This window comes from Symphalangus syndactylus, chromosome 22 (genome assembly GCF_028878055.3).
Source record: "Symphalangus syndactylus isolate Jambi chromosome 22, NHGRI_mSymSyn1-v2.1_pri, whole genome shotgun sequence".
NCBI lineage: Eukaryota > Metazoa > Chordata > Mammalia > Primates > Hylobatidae > Symphalangus > Symphalangus syndactylus.
The window spans coordinates 50,906,277-50,930,120 of NC_072444.2; the positions used below are offsets into that span (position 1 = coordinate 50,906,277).

The 23,844-nt window shown below is 37.0% G+C and overlaps 1 protein-coding gene across 6 annotated transcripts in view; it reads right to left on the reverse strand.

The window, feature by feature from the left end:
• EPB41L5 (erythrocyte membrane protein band 4.1 like 5) overlaps positions 1-23,844 on the reverse strand; it is a 174,966-nt gene that overhangs the window by 92,745 nt on the left and 58,377 nt on the right. For all 6 annotated transcript variants that reach the window (XM_055261069.2, XM_055261067.2, XM_055261068.2 and 3 more), the window contains exons 5-14: positions 22,929-23,007; positions 21,585-21,629; positions 21,354-21,406; positions 20,042-20,162; positions 19,817-19,904; positions 18,238-18,326; positions 9,604-9,673; positions 6,350-6,519; positions 5,196-5,302; positions 3,627-3,654 (exon numbers count right to left, since the gene is read on the reverse strand). In XM_055261069.2, coding sequence (XP_055117044.1) covers positions 3,627-3,654; positions 5,196-5,302; positions 6,350-6,519; positions 9,604-9,673; positions 18,238-18,326; positions 19,817-19,904; positions 20,042-20,162; positions 21,354-21,406; positions 21,585-21,629; positions 22,929-23,007 — 850 coding nt within the window. The remainder of the gene's footprint in view (positions 1-3,626; positions 3,655-5,195; positions 5,303-6,349; positions 6,520-9,603; positions 9,674-18,237; positions 18,327-19,816; positions 19,905-20,041; positions 20,163-21,353; positions 21,407-21,584; positions 21,630-22,928; positions 23,008-23,844) is intronic.

Genomic DNA, 23,844 nt, shown 5'->3' on the forward strand with positions numbered 1-23,844 from the left:
TTCAAGAAAGCAAGACATAATCCATTAAATAAACAAAATAGCTCCAAAGGTACAGAAAAGTCTCAAACATTACTCCATTTTTCTTTTTCTTTTTTTTATTTGAGATGGAGTCTCGCTCTGTCACCCAGGCTAGAGTGCAGTGGTGTAATCTTGGCTCAGTGCAACCTCCAACTCCACGGTTAAAGCAATTCTCCTGCCTCAGCCTCCAGAGTAGCTGGGATTACAGGAGCACGCCACCACGCCCAGCTAATTTTTGTATTTTTAGTAGAGATGGGGTCTTGCCATGTTGGCCTGACTGGTCTCAAACTCTTGACCTCAGGTGATCTGCCTGCCTTGGCCCCCCAAAGTGTTAGGATTACAGGCATGAGCCACTGCTCCCAGCCATTACTCTACTTTTCTGAAAAGCACAGCTTATAAATAAATCCAAGAAAAATAAAAGTATACAGCACAGAAAAGGCACAAAATGTTGTTTTTTTACCTAATAAAAATTTCATGGAGAGAATTTCACAGAAATTTCACTTCCTCCCTGTTATATTTATTTATTTATTTTCAACAGCCTATTGACAGCTAAAGAAACTTGAGGGGAGTCCTTGTTCAAAAAGCGGAGTGCTATTATAGTCAATCACTAATCATGGACTGGCTTTAACAGCTTTCAAAGTGAAAAAAAATGGACATTTCAAGGTGAGGCTGATGATACTCAATACCCAAAAATAACCAACTGCTTTCGAAAAAGGTCTAGTGAGACACCTGCCATGTAAGAGTACAGACAAATTCAAAAATAAACTAGATTTGTGGGTATGGTCTGAATCTTTTAACAGGCATTCTAGGAGACTCTAATGCATACCAATTATTAAGCATTATATGAGACCATAGATATAGCCTCATTATAATAAGTAATATTAAAATTAATGGAGCCAGCTGGGCATGGTGGCTCACACCTGTAATCCTAGCACTTTGGGAGGCCGAGGCAGGTGGATCACTTGAGGTCAGGAGTTCGAAACCAGCCTGGCCAACATGGTGAAACCTTGTCTGTACTAAAAATCCAAAAAATTAGGTGGGCATGGTGGTGCGTGCCTGTAATCCCAGCTACTTGGGAGGCTGAGGCAGGAGAATCACTTGAACCTGGGAGGCAGAGGTTGCAGTGAGCCAAGATCATGCCACTGCACTCCAACCTGAACGATAGAGCAAGACTCCATCTCAAAAAAAATTAATTAATTAATTAAATTTAATTAATGGAGCTACCAGAAGCAAGACCTTCAGAATGGTAATTTGAAAACAAAAGCAGATACTCTCTCCAGTGAAACAAACATTTAAGTGGTTTAAAAAAATAATCAGTAAGCTTGAGGACAGGTCAAGTGAGACTATGTAGTCTAAAAAAAAAATCGTATAAAGAGAAGCGAACAGACTCAGAGACGTGTAGGACGCCATCAAGCGTAACAACTTACATGTTCATGAGAATTCCAGAAGGAGAAGAGAAAGACAGCATAAAGAATATCTAGAGAAATAATGGGTAAAAACTTCCAGACTTGATGAAAAGGTTGTATCACGGAAAAGCAACCATATGAAAACTGGACTGGCAATATTTACATCAAATAAAATCAACTTTAAAACAAAAGTTACTAGAGATAAAAAGGAACAGTCCATCAGGATAATATAACAATTATCAACACATACATACCTACCCCAAATCCACAACATACATGAAACAAAAACAGAAAGAACTAAAGGGAGAAATAGACAATAGTTGTAGACTACAATACTCTACTGTTAATATAACGGATTAAAACTAGGCAAAAGATGAACAATGCAACAGAAGATCTGAACACAATAAACTAACAGACATCTATAAAACACTCCACTCAGAAACAGCAAAATATATACTCTTCTTAACTACACATAAACTATTTTCATGGGTGACTCATATGGAGGAGCCATAAAACAAGTCTCAGTAAGTTTAAAGGGATTGAAATCATACAAAGTATGTCCTCCACCCATTATGGAATAAAATTAGAAAAAAATAAAATTTTAACATTCACAAATACATGGAAATTTAGCAACACACTCCTAAGTAATCAAACAAGTCAAAGAAGAAATCACAAGTTAGAAAATAATTTGAGGTAACCAAAAAACAAGAACACAACATAGCAAAACCTATTGAATTAAAGCAGTGCTTGAAAGGAAATTTAGTATCTTTAAATGTTAAAAAATAAAGATCTCAGATAACCTAATCTTCCACCTTAAATACTAGAAAAACAGCAAACTAAACCTAAAGCAAGTAGAAGGAAAAAATAACATAGAGCAAAAATTAATGAAACAGAAAAACAGAAAAATCAATGAAACCAAAAGCTTTTCTATTTGAAAACGTCAACAAAATTGACAAATCTTTTGCTAGACTAGTCAAGACAAAAAAAAAACTCAAAATACTAAAAGTCAGAAAGGAATGAGGAGATATTACTATGAAGCTTTTAGAAATACAAAGGAAAAGGGAATACAAACTGTATCCCCACAAACTAGATACCATAGATAAAAGAGATAAAACTCTAGAAAGACACAAACTCCCAAACTGAATCAAGAAGAAAAAGAAAATCCAGGAGGGCCTGGCGCTGTGGCTCATGCTTGTAATCCCAGCAAGATGGGAGGCAGAGGCAGGAGGATTGCTTGAGCCCAGGAGTTTGAGACCAGCCTGGGCAATACAAGGAGGCCCCATCTCTACAAAAAATTTAAAAATTAGCCAGACATGATGGCAAGTGCCTGTAGTCCCAGCTACTTGGGAGGCAGAGGTGGTATGATCACTTGAGCCTAGGAGGGTGAGGCTGCAGTGAGCCAAGCCATGCTCAAGCTGCTGTACTGCAGCCTGGGTGAAAGAGCTAGGTCCTGCATGCCCCCGACCCCCGCCCCAACAAAAAAAAAAAAGAGAAGAAAAGAAAATCTGAATAGATCTCTCATAAGAATTTTTAAGCTTCACATAAAGAGAAAGGTGGCTTTAATGGTGAATTCTACCATACATTTAAATAATTAATACCAATTATTTACAAATTCTTCCCAAGAAATAGATGAGGAGGGAACATATACAAACTTATTTTGTAAAGCCAGTATGACCCACCCTACATAAAAAACCAGACAATGACATTATAAGAAAACTACAGGCCAATATTTCTGATGAATAGACACACATAAATCCAAAAACATACTAGGCTAATGAAATCCAGCAACATAAAACATAAAGAAGGACTATACACCACAACCAAGTGGGATTTATCCCAGGAAGAAAACTGTTTATTTGCAAATCAACCTTTCTCCTTTGTGCTCCTTATGTATAAGGATCATAATTTATCTTTAGATCCTCAGCCACTTGCCAATAACAAATGTATGTCATTCTCTTTATGAATGGTTCATCTGCCCCGACCCCATTCTTTACTTCCTTAAACTGCTTTAATTTTTCATCATGTCAATTTTATCTGGCATTAATGTTCATTTATTCCCTGATATATCCCTGGTGCCTTAGGGACAACTTGACATTTTGACAACCTGACATTTTGATAGGTCTTAAATATTTGTTTAATGATAGCAACTACATAAATCCCAAACATTCTATATCAATTCCTAAGTTGCAAAACATTACTTACCTAAGTTCTTCAGGTTTTGTAGCACAGGCTAACAGAAGAAAAAAGATAACACCTCATTAGTTTCATCTTACATGATAAACTGCTGCACTATTCAAAGCAAAACTTTAATTGCTTTACAAGCCATGTTTCAAAACCATAAATTTATTTCTTTGAGAAAGGGTCTTTCATGTTTTTGTAGAGATAGGGGTGGGTCTCACTACTGTTGCCCAGGCTGGTCTCAAACTCCTAAGAGTTGAGCTTTTGGGCTCGAGCAATCCTCTCACGTTGGCCTCCCGAAGTGCTGGGATTAAAGGTGTGAGCCACCACATTTGGCCCCAACCATAAATCTAAAAACCTTCAGTTCACCAAAGTGTTTTGGGATTCACATCATAGAGTCAACAATGGCAATTATTTTCATTTTTCAAATAAAGCAATACAATCCATATATATCTCCTCCTTTTAAACAGAACCAATCTGTAAGCCTCCACAGTGAGCTGACTGATTATGAATTATCATCAGTGGAAACCAAGAGAAAACTTAGGGTTTTAAAATCATCACAATTCATTTATAGCTGTATATTTCATTTATAGCCACACCAAAACTTATGAGTATAAATCATTTTTATAAAAAAGTCAATACTGCCAAACATCAGATCATTACAGTTGTTTTTGGACAACTGGTGATGACTCTGACAGTGGAAATACTTAAAATTAAATTTGCATTTTAATGCAAATTCAGTTTAAAACCAAACACAAGGTTTAATTTATTTGTCAAAGTAAACAGTGCTTTTTCTTATATAATTGATCTTAATCAGCAGTAACAATTATGAATTAGGAAATGTCTATGTATAACAATGATGAATATATTTTAAAATAGTATTTAATAGAATCCTTAATATTATAATACGAAATAAATTTTACTTAAAAAAAATTCATCACAAGACAATGTTTTGGCCAGGCATGACTGTAATCCTTTTAGGATTCGGGAGGCCGAGGTGGGCAGATCACTTGAGGTCAGGAGTTCAAGACCAGCCCAGGCAACACGGCAAAACTCCATCTCTACTAAAAATACAAAAATAAGCCAGGAGTGGTGGCGCATGCCTATAATCCCAGCTACTCAGGTGGCTGAGGCATGAGAATCACTTGAATCTGGGAGGTGGAGGTTGCAGTGAACTGAGATCATGCCACTGCACTCCAACCTGAGCAACAGAGTGAGACTATCTCAAAATAAACAAATAAATAAAAATGTTTTTTAAAATTCCTAAGGAGATTAAGGGATGTTTTGGAATGAGATCTGTAAGTCAAAAAGGGAGAGAATATGTTGCTCTACAGAAACAGTTTTGTATACAAAAACTGAACATAACCTCAGACTATCATTTGAATTGGGATTAACATAAAGTTGAATCTCTGCTAACAATACAGGCAATTTTTGTCTGTGTATCCCATGAAATTGATTCTGCCAGAAAAGTACTTTAGTTGACTGGAACAGACCTGAGGAAGAGATTCAGGTAACTTCCTCTTATGGAAACAACACCAGCACATAATTAATTGTCATGGAAAAATAATCCTTTGAAAGAGGGTTACACTTCACCTTTCATTTGTAGAGTTCGTCTAGAATATCGTTTGCTGGGCCTTCTTTCAAAGGATGTTGATCTTCTTGCTTTATTGGTTTTTGTGGTCTGATACTCTGTTTTCCCACTAAATGAGGCATAACAGAAGTAAGGGAAATTTTAGGTCTACAGTAATAAAACACACACAAATAAGACAGTCTACATTCAGGTTCTCCTTAAAAGAATCATCCTAAACTTCATCGCACAGGAACAACTACTAATAGTCTTGATCTCTCTCTTTACCATATCATTCTTTCACTCTTTAGGCTTTTGTGAAATATGCAACAGATTATGTTGGTTTTGTTTTTCTCGTATGCATGCATATCACCTAAGTACACATTAAATAAGTTTGGAATATCTGTCCTTTTATGGAAACTCCCTCCCTTTCCCATCTACATTCCTCAGTGCAAAGTGTGTAAATAAAAGAATATTTTCAGTTACTTTTTCTAATTGTGATATTCACTTTTCAGTATAATTTTCCAGAAATGGTTTTTAAGACTATTGTCTTATTCTCCTTGATTTCCATTTAAATTCTGTTCAGAAAATGCCTCCTTACTTTTAATATAAGTAGAATACAATACTACTTCTATTAACTCCACACAATCAACTGGCCACATTATTGGTACAATCCATTCCTCCTTTAACTGATTTCCATGGCATGCAGAAAACTCACAACCAATAATCCACTCTCCAGTAAACCAAAACATTTCTAACTCATGACAACAAACAAGGAGTCATGAGAATAATGACCTTCAGGTTTACAAAGAACCACAAATGTTATCCAGACTAATATCCCATTCAGTGCAAGAAACCCTTTTCTATATGGTATCCAGTGGTGGGTGGAAAGTCCATAAAACTCTTGTTAAATAGATAAACTGGGAGTGGGTTAATATATAAAGTAAATATCCAGAGGGGCATAAAAGCCATCATACAATTACTGTTTTCCCATCTATTCAAGAAATTATAACCAATAACAGTACCACTTTTTCTATTTTATTTTGGCCAATGGAAGACTCTGGCAAACCACCTTATTCCTCTCTACCTTAGTTACTATATCTGTAAAAAACAGAAGGTTGGCCTAAATTTTTTGGCCTGTATGCAATGAAAGATAGATAAAACAGCTATTAAAATTAACCTATATCTAAATCGTGATCCTAGTCGAATAAATCCTGATCGATGAGAACTCTTTTGGACGGGGCCTCGAAGGCGGAAAAAAGCATGATGCTCCACAGCACATTTCCATAAATGTTTGCATGCTTTTGGGTGATCCAGTCTAAAGACAAATGTATGTTCCTGTTCTTTGCCCTGAAAAAGAAAAGTATATATAAAAGGATGATTACTAGTTCGAACAGTCCTATCTCCTATTTCTGATATACAAACACATCCATAAATAAAGGATCTAGTGTGCTCCCTGAAATTCAGACACTCTTTATAGTATCAACATAATAAGGGCAGAGTTGAAATCAAGTTGCTCATTTTATCAGCCAATACAAAATTATTCCTAGGAGTTATTCCCCTCTACTTACATGATCTCATTTGTGAGAGAGACATAAAATGAGATTTCATCTGCCATTATTTGGGATAACTGTATAATTATAATTTGAGGAATCATATCAGATCTGGCAGTATGTATCAACAGCCCTAAAAATGCTCACATTTTTGTCCTAGTAAACCACACTCCCATGAGTCTAATTATAATAGTTAACATTCATATAGAAATTTTTCTAAGGATTTCACATAAATTATCTCAATGAGTAGATACTATCATTAGCCCCATTTCATAGATAAGGAAACTGAGGCTCAAAGAAATGAAGCCCAAAATCACAAAACTATTAAGAAAGAAAACCAGAAATGAACTTAGCCATTACTCTTGCTCCAGAATCTACACACACCTCTAACAACTAAGTTATACTGCCTCTCTGGGGGAAATTATTTCCCAAACATCAAAAGTTATATATGAAGATGTATTTTTCCTCAGTCTCATTTATAATAGTAAAACTTGGTACAAACCCTAAACGTCCAAAAAAAGAGAAATGGTCAAGTAAATAGTGGCATATGTAAAAAATTATACAGAGGGATAAATGAATAAATGATGAATGAATGAATGTGCTATTGTTTATTCATATTACACAATAGCATATATATATGTTAGATCTACATAGGTACATGTTTAGATAAAAGAGGCAAGCTGCAAATATATATAATTATGCAAGTTTTTAAAACAATTCTAATATGTGTTAATATTTGGAAAAAGTTACAAAATATATATGAGAATAATACCCTCCAAAATTGGTGACTAGGTACCAGAAGAAAGGGGGTAGGTAGTCAGGGGGTTAGACTTTAGTTGGTATTATTTATTCATGTACATAATTGTATTTATCTTTCTCTAAAAGAGATCTGAAGCAAAATGTAAAAAATGTTAAATCTAGATCATGAATAAGATGGTTATCTATTTTATAATTTTTGGTACTTTTAAGGTTATTTAAAGACACTATTAAGACAGTAAAGATGGATATGCTAATTACCCTGATTTGATAATTACACATTGTATACACGTATCAAAATATCACTCTGTATGCAATAAATATGTACAATTATTACATGTCATCTAAAAACAAAAGTGGAAAAAGGGCAAAACAAGGAGTAGATGATACTTGCAACACTGATATCTAACAAAGAATTAATATCCAGAACATACAAAAAATTTTTTCAATGAATAAAAGGCACATGACCTAATAGAAAAATGAGCAAAAGATTTGAGTAGGCACTTCATAAAGAAGATATCCACATATCCAATAACTACATAAATAAGTACTAAACCAGAGTCGTCATTAGGGGAACACAAACTAAAACCACATTCTACTCCACGAGAATGGCTACAATGAAAAAGACAGAATTCCAAACATTAGCAAAAAAAGAAAAAAACACCAATAACATTGCTGGTGGGAGTATAAACTCATATTAAATATTTTGGAAAGAGGTTTGGTGGTAAGTACAAAAGCTAAATATACATACACCTTAGTGTTCAGAGCAGCACTGTTTTTTATTTTTTAACTTTTATTTTGGGTTTGGGGTACAAGAGGTTTGTTACATAGGTAAACACGTGTCATGGTGGTTTATTGCACATGTTATTTCATCACCCAGGGATTAAGTCCAGTTATCTTTCAGTTAGTTATCTTTTCTACTCTTCCTCCTACCCTCCCCACCCAAGTAGATCCCAGTGTCTGTTGTTGCTTTCTTTGTGTTCATAAGTTCTTATCATTTAGCTCCCACTTGTAAGTGAGAATATGTAGTATTTGGTTTTCTGTTCTTGCATTACTTTGCTAAGGATAATATCCTCCAGCTCCATCCATGGTACTGCAAAAAAGATCTCATTCTTTTTTATGGCTGCATAGTATCCCATTGTGTGTTTAAAACGGGAAAAGTATAGCAGTCAAATTACTGAGCATAGGAAAATGAAAGAACTGAATTCAAAAAAAATCTTTTCATCGTTATAAAAATGTTTAAACATACAGAAAAACTGAATACCCATATACATAGTGTCTGGATTCAACAACTGTTAACAATTTGCTCAAATTGCTTTTATCTATATCTGTATGCATATGTTAAAATTTATTAATTTGCATAAAGTAAAATTCTTCTTGACTTTTCTAAAGTATCATATAAATGGAGTCGTTCAATACATAATTTTTTAAATCTGGCTTCTTGCATTAAGAACAATGCATGTGAGTTGCATCCATGCATGTATCAATTAAGAACCACACTGTAACTGATACAAAGGTAATCTTTAATTCAAAAGGCTTTATTATTATTAGGTAGATCTTTTTGATCAGTTAATAAAGAGATAAAGTTGGTCTGCCACAGTGGCTTACTCCTGTAAACTCAACAGGTTGAGAAGCCAAGATGGGAGGATTACTTAAGGCCAGGAGTTTGAGAGCAACCTTGGCAACATACTGAGATCCCCTGTCTCTACAAATAAATGAAAAAATTAGCCAGACATGGTGGCATGTGCCTGCAGTCCCAGCTACTCAGGAGGCTGAGTGAGCAGGACGATCACTTGAGCCCGGTTACAGTGAGCTATGATAGTGCCACCGCACTCCAGCCTGGGTGACTGGCTGGGTCACTTAAATGTAATTTTTTATACACCTCAGATATATTATCAATGAAGAAACAAGAAGACATTTTTATATTATTTTTCATCCTATGGGCAGAAAACCATATTTTTAGCATGGAATGACCCAAGTAAGGAAATTATTTAAAGCATTAATTATACTGTTTGCATTCTGTGGCTCTTTAAAACAATGAGGTACAGTCCCTCTTTTAGAGAAATAAGTTACCACATAATACAGTCACTGTTAAACAAGTAATACAATATAATTTCATTCCTACCTGATCATCATCTTCTACAACCACCAAGGTTAATTTATTCTTCTTAAAATCCAATCTGGTTATCTTCGGCCTATAATATAATAAGAGAATAAAAGCCAAATTACAAACAAATGTTCTCTAAATATGAAAAAAATTGTTTTTATTTCAAATACATTTAACCATCTAACTCCTGAATTTAAAATTGACAGAAGGGTAAATATAACTTGCAATGCCCATTAAAAGACAGGAAAAAGAAAAACACAGTACATGTTTCAAAAGCAACATCTGACAAAATTGAGGCTGCACAGATCAGATATTAAAAATGTTAAGGAAAAAGAAATCTATGTATTTGATAGGTCTCGATTATGGTGTAAGAGATTTTTTAGGTCTAGAGAAAATTGTTCCAGTGTTAGAGCAGCAGCACAGGAATTAGACATAGGAACAACCACAAAGCTTAAAAAAAAAAAGCCATAAAGAAAAACACTGATGATGGTTTTCAACTCTTTCCGTTTGTTTGAGATAGGTTCTCCCTCCACTGCACAGGGTGGAGTGCAGTAGTGTGTTCACAGCTCACTGCAGCCGTGAACTTCCAGGCTCCAGTAGTCCTCCTGCCTCAGCCTTACTCCCACACCACACCAGGCTAATTTTTGTATTCTTTGTAGAGACAGCATCTCGCTACGTTGCCCAGGCTGGTCTCAAATTCCTGGGCTCAAGTGATCCTCATACCCTGGTCTCCCAAAGTGTTGGAATTACAGATGTGAGCCACTGCAACCGGACTCAACTGATTTCAACAGGAATTTTGGTTTGAGGAAATACATCTTAATTTTTTTAACCTCGCTTTATGGCCCGCTTTCCAACTGTATCTCCCTACTTGTAAATTCCAAACCACCTACCACACATTTGAACTCTGTATTTCCATAAATTGTGAATGTCAAAACAATGTGACACTCCGATTGACTAAGCTTTAAATATAACATATAAAATAGATGTAAAACATAACTTTACAAGAGCTTTACTAAAACAATAACGAATAAATAATAGCAGGAAAAGGAAAGGAAACAGAATCTCGCTCTGTCACAAAGGCTGGAGTGCAGTGGCGTGATCTCGGCTCACTGCAACCTCCACCTCCCAGGTTCAAGCAATTCTCCTGCCTCAGCCTCCAGAGTAGCTGGGATTACAGGTGCGTGCCACCATGCTATGCCTGGCTAATCTTTGTATTTTTAGTAGAGACAAGTTTTCACCATGTTGGCCAGGCTGGTCTTGAACTCCTGACCTCAGGTGAGCCCTCGCCTTGGTGGGGATTACAGGAGTGAGCCACCTGGCCTGCCCTAAGTATTCTTCTAAGTGCTTCACAAGTATTAATTAACTCTCAAGACAACTTTATAAAAAGGTAGAAAAGGAGCTTTCTTTATCTCTCTGCCTAAAGCATTCTTAGGCCTGGAAGCAGTTTCCATTTGCCCATAGGACAAGCTGAAGGTATGAGGGGATTTAACACCCAAGAAATTGGAAGATAATTGCCCGAGGTTCTTCACGCATCAAGGTACAACTGTAAAGGTGTTCAACTCTAGTCTCTCAGAGTCCCTAGCAAGAACACCCAGATGCAAAACTAAATGAAATACTACCTTCGAGAGCAGTGGTTCTCCCAGCACGGAGTTTGAGATCTGAGAACGGACAGACTGCCTCCTCAAGTGGGTCCCTGACCCCCGAGTAGCCTAACTGGGAGGCACCTCCAGTAGGGGCCGGATGACATTTCACACGGCCGGGTACCCCTCTGAGATGAAGCTTCAAGAGGAACAATCAGGCAGCAACATTTGCTCTTCAGCAATATTCACTGTTCTGCAGCCTCCGCTGGTGATACCCAGGCAAACAGGGTCTGGAGTGGACCTCCAGCAAACTCCAACAGACATGCAGCTGTTGGAAGGAAAACTAACAAACAGAAAGGACACCCATACCAAAACCCCACCTGTACGTCACCATCATCAAAGACCAAAGGTAGATAAAAACCACAAAGATGGGGAAAAAACAGAGCAGAAAAGCTGAAAATTCTACAAATCAGAGCGCCTCTCCCCCTCCAAAGGACAAGCTCCTCACCAGCAATGGATCAAAGCTGGATGGAGAATCACTTTGACGAGTTGAGAGAAGAAGGCTTCAGATGATCAAACTTCTCCGAGCTAAAGAAGTTCGAATCCATCGCAAAGAAGCTAAAAACCTTGAAAAAAGATTAGACGAATGGCTAACTAGAATAACCAGTGTAGAGAAGTCCTTAAATGACCTGATGGAGATGAAAACCATGGCACGAGAACTATGTGACACATGCACAAGCTTCAGTAGCCGATTCAATCAACTGGAAGAAAGGGTATCAGTGACTGAAGATCAAATGAATGAAATGAAGCGAGAAGAGAAGTTTAGAGAAAAAAAGAGTAAAAAGAAATGAACAAAGCCTCCAAGCAATATGGGACTATGTAAAGAGACCAAATCTACATCTGATTGGTGTGTACCTGAAAGTGAAGGGGAGAATGGAACCAAGTTGGAAAACACTCTGCAGGGTATTATCCAGGAGAACTTCCCCAACCTAGCGAGGCAGGCCAACATTCAAATTCAGGAAATACAGAGAATGCCACAAAGATACTCCTCAAGAAGAGCAACTCGAAGACACATAATTGTCAGATTCACCAAAGTTGAAATGAAGGAAAAAATGTTAAGGGCAGCCAGAGAGAAAGGTCAGGTTACCCACAAAGGGAAGCCCATCAGACTAACAGCGGATCTCTCAGCAGAAACTCTACAAGCCAGAAGAGACTGGCGGCCAATAGTCAACATTCTTAGAGAAAAGAATTTTCAACCCAGAATTTCATATCCAATCAAACTAAGCTTCATAAGTGAAGGAGAAATAAAATACTTTACAGACAAGCAAATGCTGAGAGATTGTGTCACCACCAGGCATGCTTTACAAGAGCTCCTGAAGGAAGCACTAAACATGGAAAGGAACAACCGGTACCAGCCACGGCAAAAACATGCCAAATTGTAAAGACCATCGAGGCTAGGAAGAAACTGCATCAACTAATGAGCAAAATAACCAGCTAACATCACAATGACAGGATCAAATTCACACATAACAATATTAACCTTAAATGTAAATCGGCTAAATGCTCCAGTTAAAAGACACAGACTGGCAAATTGGATAAAGAGTCAAGACCCATCAGTGTGCTGTATTCAGGAGACCCATCTCATGTGCAGAGACACACATAGACTCAAAATAAAGGGATGGAGGAAGATCTACCAAGCAAATGGAAAACAAAAAAAGGCAGGGGTTGCAATCCTAGCCTCTGATAAAACACACTTGAAACCAACAAAGATCAAAAGAGACAAAGAAGGCCATTACATAATGGTAAAGAGATCAATTGAACAAGAAGAGCTAACTATACTAAATATATATGCACCCAATACAGGAGCACCCAGATTCATAAAGCAAGTCCTGAGAGACCTACAAAGAGACTTAGACTCCCACAAAATAATAATGGGAGACTTTAACACCCCAATGTCAACACTAGACAGATCAACGAGACAGAAAGTTAACAAGGATATCCAGGAATTGAACTCAGCTCTGCATCAAATGGAACTAATAGACATCTACAGAACTCTCCACCCTAAATCAACAGAATATACATTCTTATCAGCACCACATCACACTTATTCCAAAATTGACCACATAGTTGGAAGTAAAACACTCCTCAGCAAATGTAAAAGAACAGAAATTGTAACAAACTGTCTCTCAGACCACAGTGCAATCAAACGGAACTCAGGATTAAGAAACTCACTCAAAACCACTCAACTACATGAAAAATGAACAACCTGCTCCTGAATGACTACTGGGTACATAATGAAATGAAGGCAGAAATAAAGATGTTCTTTGAAACCAATGAGAACAAAGACACAACATTCCACAATCTCTGGGACACATTTAAAGCAGTGTGTAGAGGGAGATTTATAGCACTAAATGCCAACGAGAGAAAGTAGGAAAGATCTAAAACTGACACCCTAACATCACAATTAAAAGAACTAGAGAAGCAAGAGGAAACACACTGAGAAGCTAGCAGAAGGCAAGAAATAACTAAGATCAGAGCAGAACTGAAGGAGACAGACACACAAAAAACCCTTCAAATAATCAATGAATCCAGGAGCTGGTTGTTTTTTGAAAAGATCAACAAAATTGATAGACCGCTAGCAAGACTAATAAAGAAGACATGAGAGAAGAATCAAATAGACGCAACAAAAAATGATGAAGGGGATATCACCACCGATCCCAAAGAAATACAAACTACCATCAGAGAATACTATAAACACCTCTATGCAAATAAACAAAAAATCTAGAAGAAATGGATAAACTCCTGGACACATACACCCTCCGAAGACTAAACCAGGAAGAAGCTGAATCCCTGAATAGACCAATAACAGGCTCTAAAACTGAGGCAATAATTAATAGCCTACCAACCAAAAAAAGTCCAGGACCAGACGGATTCATAGCCAAATTCTACCAGAGGTACAAGGAGGAGCTGGTACCATTCCTTCTGAAACTATTCTAATCGATGGAACGAGGGAATCCTCCCTAACTCATTTTATGAGGCCAGCATCATCCTGATACCAAAGCCTGGCAGAGACACAACAAAAAAAGAGAATTTTAGACCAATATCCCTGATGAACATCGATGCAAAAATCCTCAATAAAATACTTGCAAACCAAATCCAGGAGCACATCAAAAAGCTTATCCCCCAAGATCAAGTGGGCTTCATCCCTGGGACGCAAGGCTGGTTCAACATATGCCAATCAATAAACGTAATCTATCATATAAACAGAACCAATGACAAAAACCACATGATTATCTCAATAGATGCAGAAAAGGCCTTTGATAAAATTCAACAGCCCTTCATGCTAAAAACTCCCAATAATTTAGGTATTGATGGGACATATCTCAAAATATTAAGAGCTATTTATGACAAACCCACAGCCAATATCATACTGAATGGGCAAAAACTGGAAGCATTACCTTTGAAAACTGGCACAAGACAGGGATGCCATCTCTCACCACTCTTATTCAACATAGTGTTGGAAGTTCTGGCCAGGGCAATCAGGTAGGAGAAGGAAATAAAGGGTATTCAATTAGGAAAAGAGGAAGTCAAATTGTCCCTGTTTGCACATGACATGATTGTATATTCAGAAAACCCCATCATCTCAGCCCAAAATCTCCTTAAGCTGATAAGCAACTTCAGCAAAGTCTCAGGATACAAAATCAATGTGCAAAAATCACAAGCATTCTTATACACCAATCACAGACAAACAGAGAGGCAAATCATGAGAGAACTCCCATTCACAATTGCTTCAAAGAGAATAAAATACCTAGGAATCCAACTTACAAGGGATGTGAAGGACCTCTTCATGGAGAACTACAAACCACTGCTCAACAAAATAAAAGAGGACACAAACAAATGGAGGAACATTCCATGCTCATGGATAGGAAGAATCAGTATCGTGAAAATGGCCATACTGCCCAAGGTAATTTATAGATTCAATGCCATCCCCATCAAGCTACCAATGACTTTCTTCACAGAATTGGAAAAAACTACTTTAAAGCTCATATGGAACCAAAAAAGAGCCCATATAGCCAAGACAATCCTAAGCCAAAAGAACAAAGCTGGAGGCATCACACTACCTGACTTCAAACTATACTACAAGGCTACAGTAACCAAAACAGCATGGTAGTGGTATCAAAACAGAGATACAGACCAACGGAACAGAACAGAGCCTTCAGAAATAATACCACATATCTACAACCATCTGATCTTTGACAAACCTGACAAAAACAAGAAATGGGGAAAGGATTCCCTATTTAATAAATGGTGCTGGGAAAACTGGCTAGCCCTATGTAGAAAGCTGAAACTGGATCCCTTCCTTACATCTTATACAAAAATTAATTCAAGATGGATTAAAGACTTCAATGTTAGACCTAAAACCATAAAAACTCTAGAAGAAAACCTAGGCTATACCATTCAGGACATAGGCATGGGCAAAGACTTCATGTCTAAAACACCAAAAGCAATGGCAACAAAAGCCAAAATTGACAAATGGGACCTAATTAAACTAAAGAGCTTCTGCACAGCAAAAGAAACTACCATCAGAGTGAACAGGCAACCTACAGAATGGGAGAAAATTTTTGCAATCTACCCATCTGACAAAGGGCTAATATACAGAATCTACAAAGAACTCAAACAAATTTACAAGAAAAAAACAAACAACCCCATCAAAGTGGGCGTAGGATATGAACAGATACTTCTCAAAAGAAGACATTTATGCAGCCAACAGACACATGAAAAATGCTGATCATCACTGGCCATCAGAGAAATGCAAATCAAAACCATAATGAGATACATCTCACACCAGTTAGAATGGCCATCATTAAAAAGTCAGGAAACAACAGGTGCTGGAGAGGATGTGGAGAAATAGGAACACTTTTACACTGTTGGTGGGACTGTAAACTAGTGCAACCATTATGGAAGACAGTGTGGCGATTCCTCAAGGATCTAGAATTAGAAATACCATTTGACCCAGCCAACCCATTACTGGGTATATACCCAAAGGATTATAAATCATGCTGCTATAAAGACACATGCACACATATGTTTACTGCGGCACTATTCACAATAGCAAAGACTTGGAACCAACCCAAATGTCCATCAATGACAGACTGGATTAAGAAAATGTGGCACATATACACCATGGAATACTATGCAGCCACAAAAAAGGATGAGTTCATATCCTTTGTAGGGACATGGATGAAGCTGGAAACCATCATTCTCAGCAAACTATCGCAAGGACAGAAAACCAAACAATGCATGTTCTCACTCATAGGTGGGAACTGAACAATGAGAACACTTGGACACAGGAAGCGGAACATCACACACTGGGGCCTGTCGTGGGGTGGGGGCAGGGGGGGAGGGACAGCATTAGGAGATATACCTAATGTAAATGACGAGTTAATGGGTGCAGCACACCAACTTGGCACATGTATACATATGTAACAAACCTGCATGCTTTGCACATGTACCCTAGAACTTAAAGAATAAAAAAAAAAAGAAAGAAACACTACCTTCAATTTTTTTAGGGAAATAATTTTCAACCTACAATTCTATCCTTGGCCTAGTTATCAAGAAAGAATAAAAGACAAAAAGATCATTTTAAGGCATTTAAGGATTCAAACAAATTACTTTTCTTAGGCAGTTACTTTCTTTACTTAGGCAGTTGGCGGGGGCAGGGAGGACAAAGAAAAAGGAAACCATGGGAGGACCACACAGGACTCTAACTGAGAACACGGGAAAGGGAAGTCTCAAGATAAAAGCTGGAAAGTAACCTGTGCAACAAACAGTTCCACGGGGAACAGAACTATTTAATGTAACCCTTGATAACTTAAAAAAGCTTGAGGAGAAGAAAAGGCAGGTAATTTAAAGGGATGTGTGGGGTATGTGAGATGGGGAAGCCAAGAACTCTAGAACAAAAACAAAAAGCTAAAAAGAAAGGAAATGTAATACCAGTTGTGAGTTCCAGGACTTCAGAGCTGATCAAGAAAATGTACTGCATAACAGGCTTTATTGAGCAGTGTTTGGAAAGGGTTGCCTGATAAGGGTGGTCCTTCATAGCAGGTGACCTTCCAGAGACAGCAGCTGCAAGGCTACCACCAGATGGGGAGGAGGGAAAGGAAACTCTCAGTAAAGAGGGGAGTCTGAGAGGGAGCTTAAGAGCCTAGGGGACGGCATTCAGCAGTTAAGTGTGAGGGATCTGAGTCAGAGAACTCAGAAAGGCAGCAGCGGTTTTGGGGTCCTTTAATCTACAGAGCTTGCCTTATCTATGGCCAGTAGATGTTAGGGTACAGTTTCATGGGATATATAAAGCAGAAATGGCTAAAACTATACATAGCAGGCAGGCTATGTTTAAAGTAACTGGATGTGTCAGAATTTGAGTTTGATGCCAGAGGTCTTTGCGCTAACAGTCCCTGTCTAGTATACAAAAGTAAACACCTAAGCTCTGTACTATTCTGATAGAGACATCTTATTGTAAACACTACCCTGATTGTCAGCTTTTAGAATACCAGACAAAATCTGATGGACTCAGTTATGGCCAAGAAATCCAAGTAAAATCTATCCTTGATGTAAAAGTAAAACATAAATGTAATTTAAAAGTATGAACAATAAAAGCTGGAACAGTATAAGGAGCACAGCTTAGAGAAGGGATAAAAATATTAGTATCTTCCTCTTACACAATAGGGAGTAAAGGGATTGTGGAATAATAAATATTAAAAGCAATGACATGACTACATGGAGGGAGGAAGTGCCCATGTGAACATCTGATACACATAAAAATACAAATATTTATATCAAGATAGAGATTGTGCTATACTTTGAAACTAATGGGAAATACAGCTAGAAGAGTTTTAATAATTACCTCTGGAGAGTAGGAATAATGATGCGTAATAGTGTGACAAAAGACAATTGCTTTCATTGACAAGTTTTTCAAAACTATTTGATTTCCAAACTTGTTTATGTGTTAACTTTATTTAATCATTAAAAACCAAAACAACAGTAAGTATCTTTGACAATAACTCTTGCTTACCAAAAAAATAAGCCAATTTTGGTATCTCCTTCAAAAACAAGGACTCCTGTTGGTGTTAGTCCCAAACTATAGTCATTCCCATCTCTAGCCTAATTTAAGGGGAGAAAAATGTGTTAGCTTTATTTGTAAAAAACAGGTTTCACATTGACACAACTTTTAAATTTTATTTTTGTATTGAATTGTATTAATTATATACAGGCTAATATATGAGATGTTTTCAACAATTAAGAGTATCCATAATAACATTCTCGGAAAAATTTATGCATATATTTTTATTTCTAGTCATTGAAACACTAGAGTTTTAAAGTGTATCTTCATTGAAAGTGGGTAGTTACACTCCCACTACAAAGAAAGCTGTTTCCACATTCTTCCCATATTGTACTTACCACTTAAATCATGTATTTTGGAAAAGACTGCTGATATGGTTTGGCTCTGTGTCTATACCCAAATCTTGTGTCAAATTGTAATCCCCAGTATTGGAGGAGGGGCCTGGTGGGAGGTGACTGAATCATGGAGACGGACTTCCCCCTTGCTGTTCTCATGATAGTGAATGAGTTCTCAAGAGATCTGGTTGTCTGAAAGTGTGTAGCACCTCCCTCTTTGCTCTCTCTCCCTCCTGCCAGCCATGTAAAGATGTGCCTGTTTGCCTTTCACGTTGCCCCATGATTATAAGTTTCCTGAGGCCTCCTGAGAGGCAAAAGCCTGTACAGCCTGTAAAACCATGAGCCAATTGAACCTCTTTATAAATTTATGTCTTTATAGCAGTGTGGGAATGAACTAATACAACCGCTTTTCTGGAAAAATGTTACTAGTTAAACTAGAAATAACTTAAATCACTACAAAGCTGTTCTTAAGTTTATCAAAGTCTTTAAGCTATAAATCTTCAACTTTGCCTCCTGAATTATTTTAACAGAGCCTACTCAGTGTAAGTCATATAATAGGAAGTAAAAAGGATAACAAATGGCTCGAAAGCTTAAAACAATTTTTTATAGTAAAAAAAATAAAAAAACCAAACACCGCATGTTCTCACTCATAGGTGGGAATTGAACAATGAGAACACATGGACACAGGAAGTGGAACATCACACTCCGGGGACTGCTGTGGGATGGGGGGAGAGGGGAGGGATAGCATTGGGAGATATACCTAATGCTAAATGACGAGTTAATGGGTGCAGCACACCAACATGGCACATGGATACATATGTAACAAACCTGCACGTTGTCCACATGTACCCTAAAACTTAAAGTATAATAATAATAAAAATAAATAAAATTAAAAAATAAAATATGAGGGGAAAAACCCACATATATTGTATACAAAAAGAAAAAAAAAAATAACAGCTTAAAAGGACCAAGTACCTTGTTAGGGATGTTGGTTGCTTCTCTTCTTTCTTATAATGAACCTTGCTGTGAGATTCTAGTCATTCGGTATTTAATCTCAAACTTTTTAACCATACATCCAAAGTACCCAGTGCTAGCTTATGCAAACTCCATGCCCTCCCTCATACTGAAAAATTCCACAGTCACTGTGAACCTCCAAAGAATAAATTTTTAAAAAAGCATCACAACACAATGCTTACCTTGACCACATGCATATCAACCCCATACATTTCTAGCCATTTGGCTTTATTCAGATAATTGGTTTCAGCCTGTGCTGGTGTTTGACCTCTGAAATTTAAAACAATGATTTTTAAAGTAACAATAAATATAAAATAAATTCTATACCAAGGATAGAAACAGAAGAAAATGAATATGAAATAACTGTTGTGGTGATTTTAAAGAAAGTATGGTCAAATGCCAGATACCTGTATTCCTTCCATTTCTCAAAAATAGCCAGTTCCATCTCTTCAGTCTGAATAGGCACGAATCTGAACTCAGAGACAAGTTCAGGACTATGCTCAGCAAGATCATAGTCACCAAGTTCAGCTATAAACATAAGTTTCAAAAGTTATATGTATTTCCTGCTAAATCCTCCAAAAACCATTTCATTAATGAAAATTGCTAAGATTAAAAAGATTCTTTCTTAGGAATTTCTTACAAAAATTTGTAATATTCAGACAAGTCTCCAAAAGTAAATATAGCATATTAGTCATACACATATATCTCATATTTATTGTTGGTAGTATATTTTTAATTACATATCTTTCTCTTAATGTATTCACACTTCAGTGCTTAACCTTTGAAAACTGCTTTCTAGACTTCCATAAAGAAATACCTCTGACCTTATAGTGAATAAATGAAAAAATTTAGCAATCGTTAAAAGACAATTAACTGGCATCTATTAAGAATATTACTAAGGCTGGGTGTGGTGGTTCATGCTTATAATCACAGTACTTTGGGGGGCTGAGGTGGAAGATCGTTTCAGGCCAGCCTAGGCAACATAGCAAGACCTCGTCTCTAAAAAAAAAGAAAGTACAAAAATTAGCCAGGCATGATGGCCTGTAGACCCAGCTACTCAGGTGGGAAGATCGTTTGAGCCCAGTAGTTCAAGGCTTCAGAGAGCTACAATCATGCAACTGCCCTCTAGCCTGGGGACAAGAGTGAGACCCTGTCTCAAAAAAAACAAAAGAATATACTGATATACACTGAATATGACCCCATATACCAATCTAAATATAGTCCCTGTCTTCCAAAATTTTAAAATTATTAATCCTAAAGAAATAACTGAAAGGAACTAAAAAAAATCGGGGGGAGGAAGCAGCAGGGAAAAATCTGAACAATGAACAGTATATACTCATCTGTGGTTATTTCTGAACAAAATGTGGGTTTGGAGCAAAAGGACTGCTAAGCTATATGGCTTCGGCAACAATTTACTCTTATATAACTGCATTTCTTGTAAGGAAAAAGTTAGCCGAAGTCCCAATCTTAACATTTACAGACTTATCAGGTAGACTATGACATTTCAACACTTTAGGTGGAAAGGGCGCAATTACATGAAAGGGAAGAAAAAAAGATAATGTTCTAAAACAAGTGAAAGTCAGAGTTCGACACTGATACAAGTTTATACAAAAACAGTGTTGTTTCTTTTCTTGCACATAATTAGAATCTTCTTTAACTAAAAACACACAAAAAAAGGATTATACTTGAGTCTTAACAGTCAACATAAGAATTGCTTACCTTGCAGATTATAAGCTGCCAATTGCACTGCTGTATCAAAGGGACAGTCTAATCTGAGACCAAAACACAAGTTTGTTAGACAAGTTGATTTTGTAACCTTCATTTTAAGACAAATGAAAATAATACGTTTTATGTTGACCATTTCTTTTTCGCAACTATAAACTTACTTTCAAAATAATTTTTCAACCACTCATGAAAATGTACATTTATCCTTAAATAACTAATACTCACTTTCCACTGAGAATATCTTGTTTTAACTGAAGAACAAATAAATACCTAAGAAAAATAAAAGGCACAAATTTAACCCAACAGCACAATCTACTGTGAAAAAAAATCTTATACTTCTAATTTGAGAAGTATTATTTCATTTAAAAATTATTTGTATTAATGTATAAAAGATGTACATAGTTTGGGGATACATGAAATAATTGAATACATTCATATAATTTGTAAGGATCAGGTCAGTATATGTGGGGTATCCATCACCTTAAATATTTTTCTTTTCTTTATGCTAGAAATATTGGAATTATTTTCTTCTAGCTATTCTGAAATGTAAAATACGTAATTGTAAACTATAATCACCCTACTGATCTAACACTAGATCTTAGAAGTATTCTTAATTATAGTCCCGGCGCAGTGGCTCACACCTATAATCCCAGCACTTTGGGAGGGCGAGGCAGGTGGATCACTTGAGGCCAGGAGTTCAAGACCAGCCTGGCCAACATGGCGAAACCCCGTCTCTATTAAAATACACAAATTGGCTGGGGGTAGGAGCACATGCCGGTAATCCCAGCTATTTGGGAGGCTGAGGCATGAGAACTGCTTGAACCTGGGGGAACAGAGGTTGCAGTGAACTGAGAACATGCCACTGCACTCCAGCCTAGATGACAGAGCGAGACATCTACTTCTTATGTGAAGGGATACAGGCATGGATATAACTGCAGATGATAGCTACAATCTCATTGTCAAGGTGTTCTAGAGGAAACTCTTCTAAAGGAACTCAAAAGCTCAACTTTTTCATTTAATAAATAGTATGTGTATATGGAGCAATGAATTTATAATAGAGACCATGAAGAAATACAAAGGAGGAAGGATAAAATTAAAATAAGTATATACAACATAAGGTTTATTCAAAACTATTCAAACCAATCAGAATCTGATGTTTTTCATTAATTAATGGCATCTCAATTAGTAAAGAAAGTTGGGCGCCAATTTGAATAAACTCCCTGTGGCCAAAGATAGATTATTCTCAACAACAATAAATATAATATTGCAATGTATTGAAACATGTCAATCCTGTTAACATTCCTGAGTTGAAAGTGATACTTAAAAAAAAGAACTCACTAGTCACCTTTGGAGGATGCTAAGGAACCAACTCTTTATTTTGAAAATGATAAAGGAAAAGAATCATACACTTAAAAAAACACGTCCCAGAATAAAATTCTATTATTTGAGGTCTTGTTACCAGGGGACAGGAATCCATTTTATTAGCTGGCTATAAATTGGAAACAATATAAAGACAGTCTTTCAAAACTATCAAAATACCCCTGGCACAATTCTAGATAGTGTTCTTACCGGGTTAGCTCCTCGCGAAGGTTATTTGGTTCTGAAGAATAAAACTTAACTCGAAGATGCAGACAATAGGGTGAACCAACTGTCATTTAAAAAAAAAAAAGGTTTTAACAAAATAAACTACTTAAATAATACTTTTCAGCCAGAAAATTGGTCAAAAATCTACTGAAGTGAGACAAAAGATCAGGTTTTTATAGCATTATTGCAGGTTAGATCATAGGCTTCAATTAGATTTTTTTTTAATGTACCAAGCCATCATATTACTATTGTCTCTCATCCCAAGAATAGACAGCTCTAGATTAATTCTAACAGTTCAGAGCCAAACGCATCAAATAAAAGTCTTGACTGTGCAATGTAACAGCCCTGAAAACCTGCTACACTGAAGAATGCCTACGTGTTTTTTTTTGTTGTTTTTTTTTTTTGAGACGGAGTCTTGCTCTGTCGCCCAGGCTGGAGTGCAGTGGCGCGATCTCGGCTCACTGCAAGCTCCGCCTCCCGGGTTCACGCCATTCCCCTGCCTCAGCCTCTCTGAGTAGCTGGGACTACAGGAGCCCGCCACCACGCCCGGCTATTTTTTTTTTTTTTGTATTTTTAGTAGAGACGGGGTTTCACCGTAGTCTCAATCTCCTGACCTCGTGATCCGCCCGCCTCAGCCTCCCAAAGTGCTGGGATTACAGGCTTGAGCCACCGTGGGATTACAGGCTTGAGCCACCGTTTGTTATTGGCTGCTCATGGTGAATCTTCCCACACAAATACACTTCAGCAAGTTCACTAACTTCTATAATTTCAGTGGTCTCATTATTTTGAGACAAGAGTTGAGGTGCCCTAGTAAGTCTGATAAAAAGTCAAGTTGGATAATGAATAAACAATGATATTCTCTCTCTGAATGACACTAACATTTCATGTGAATTGTTTCATT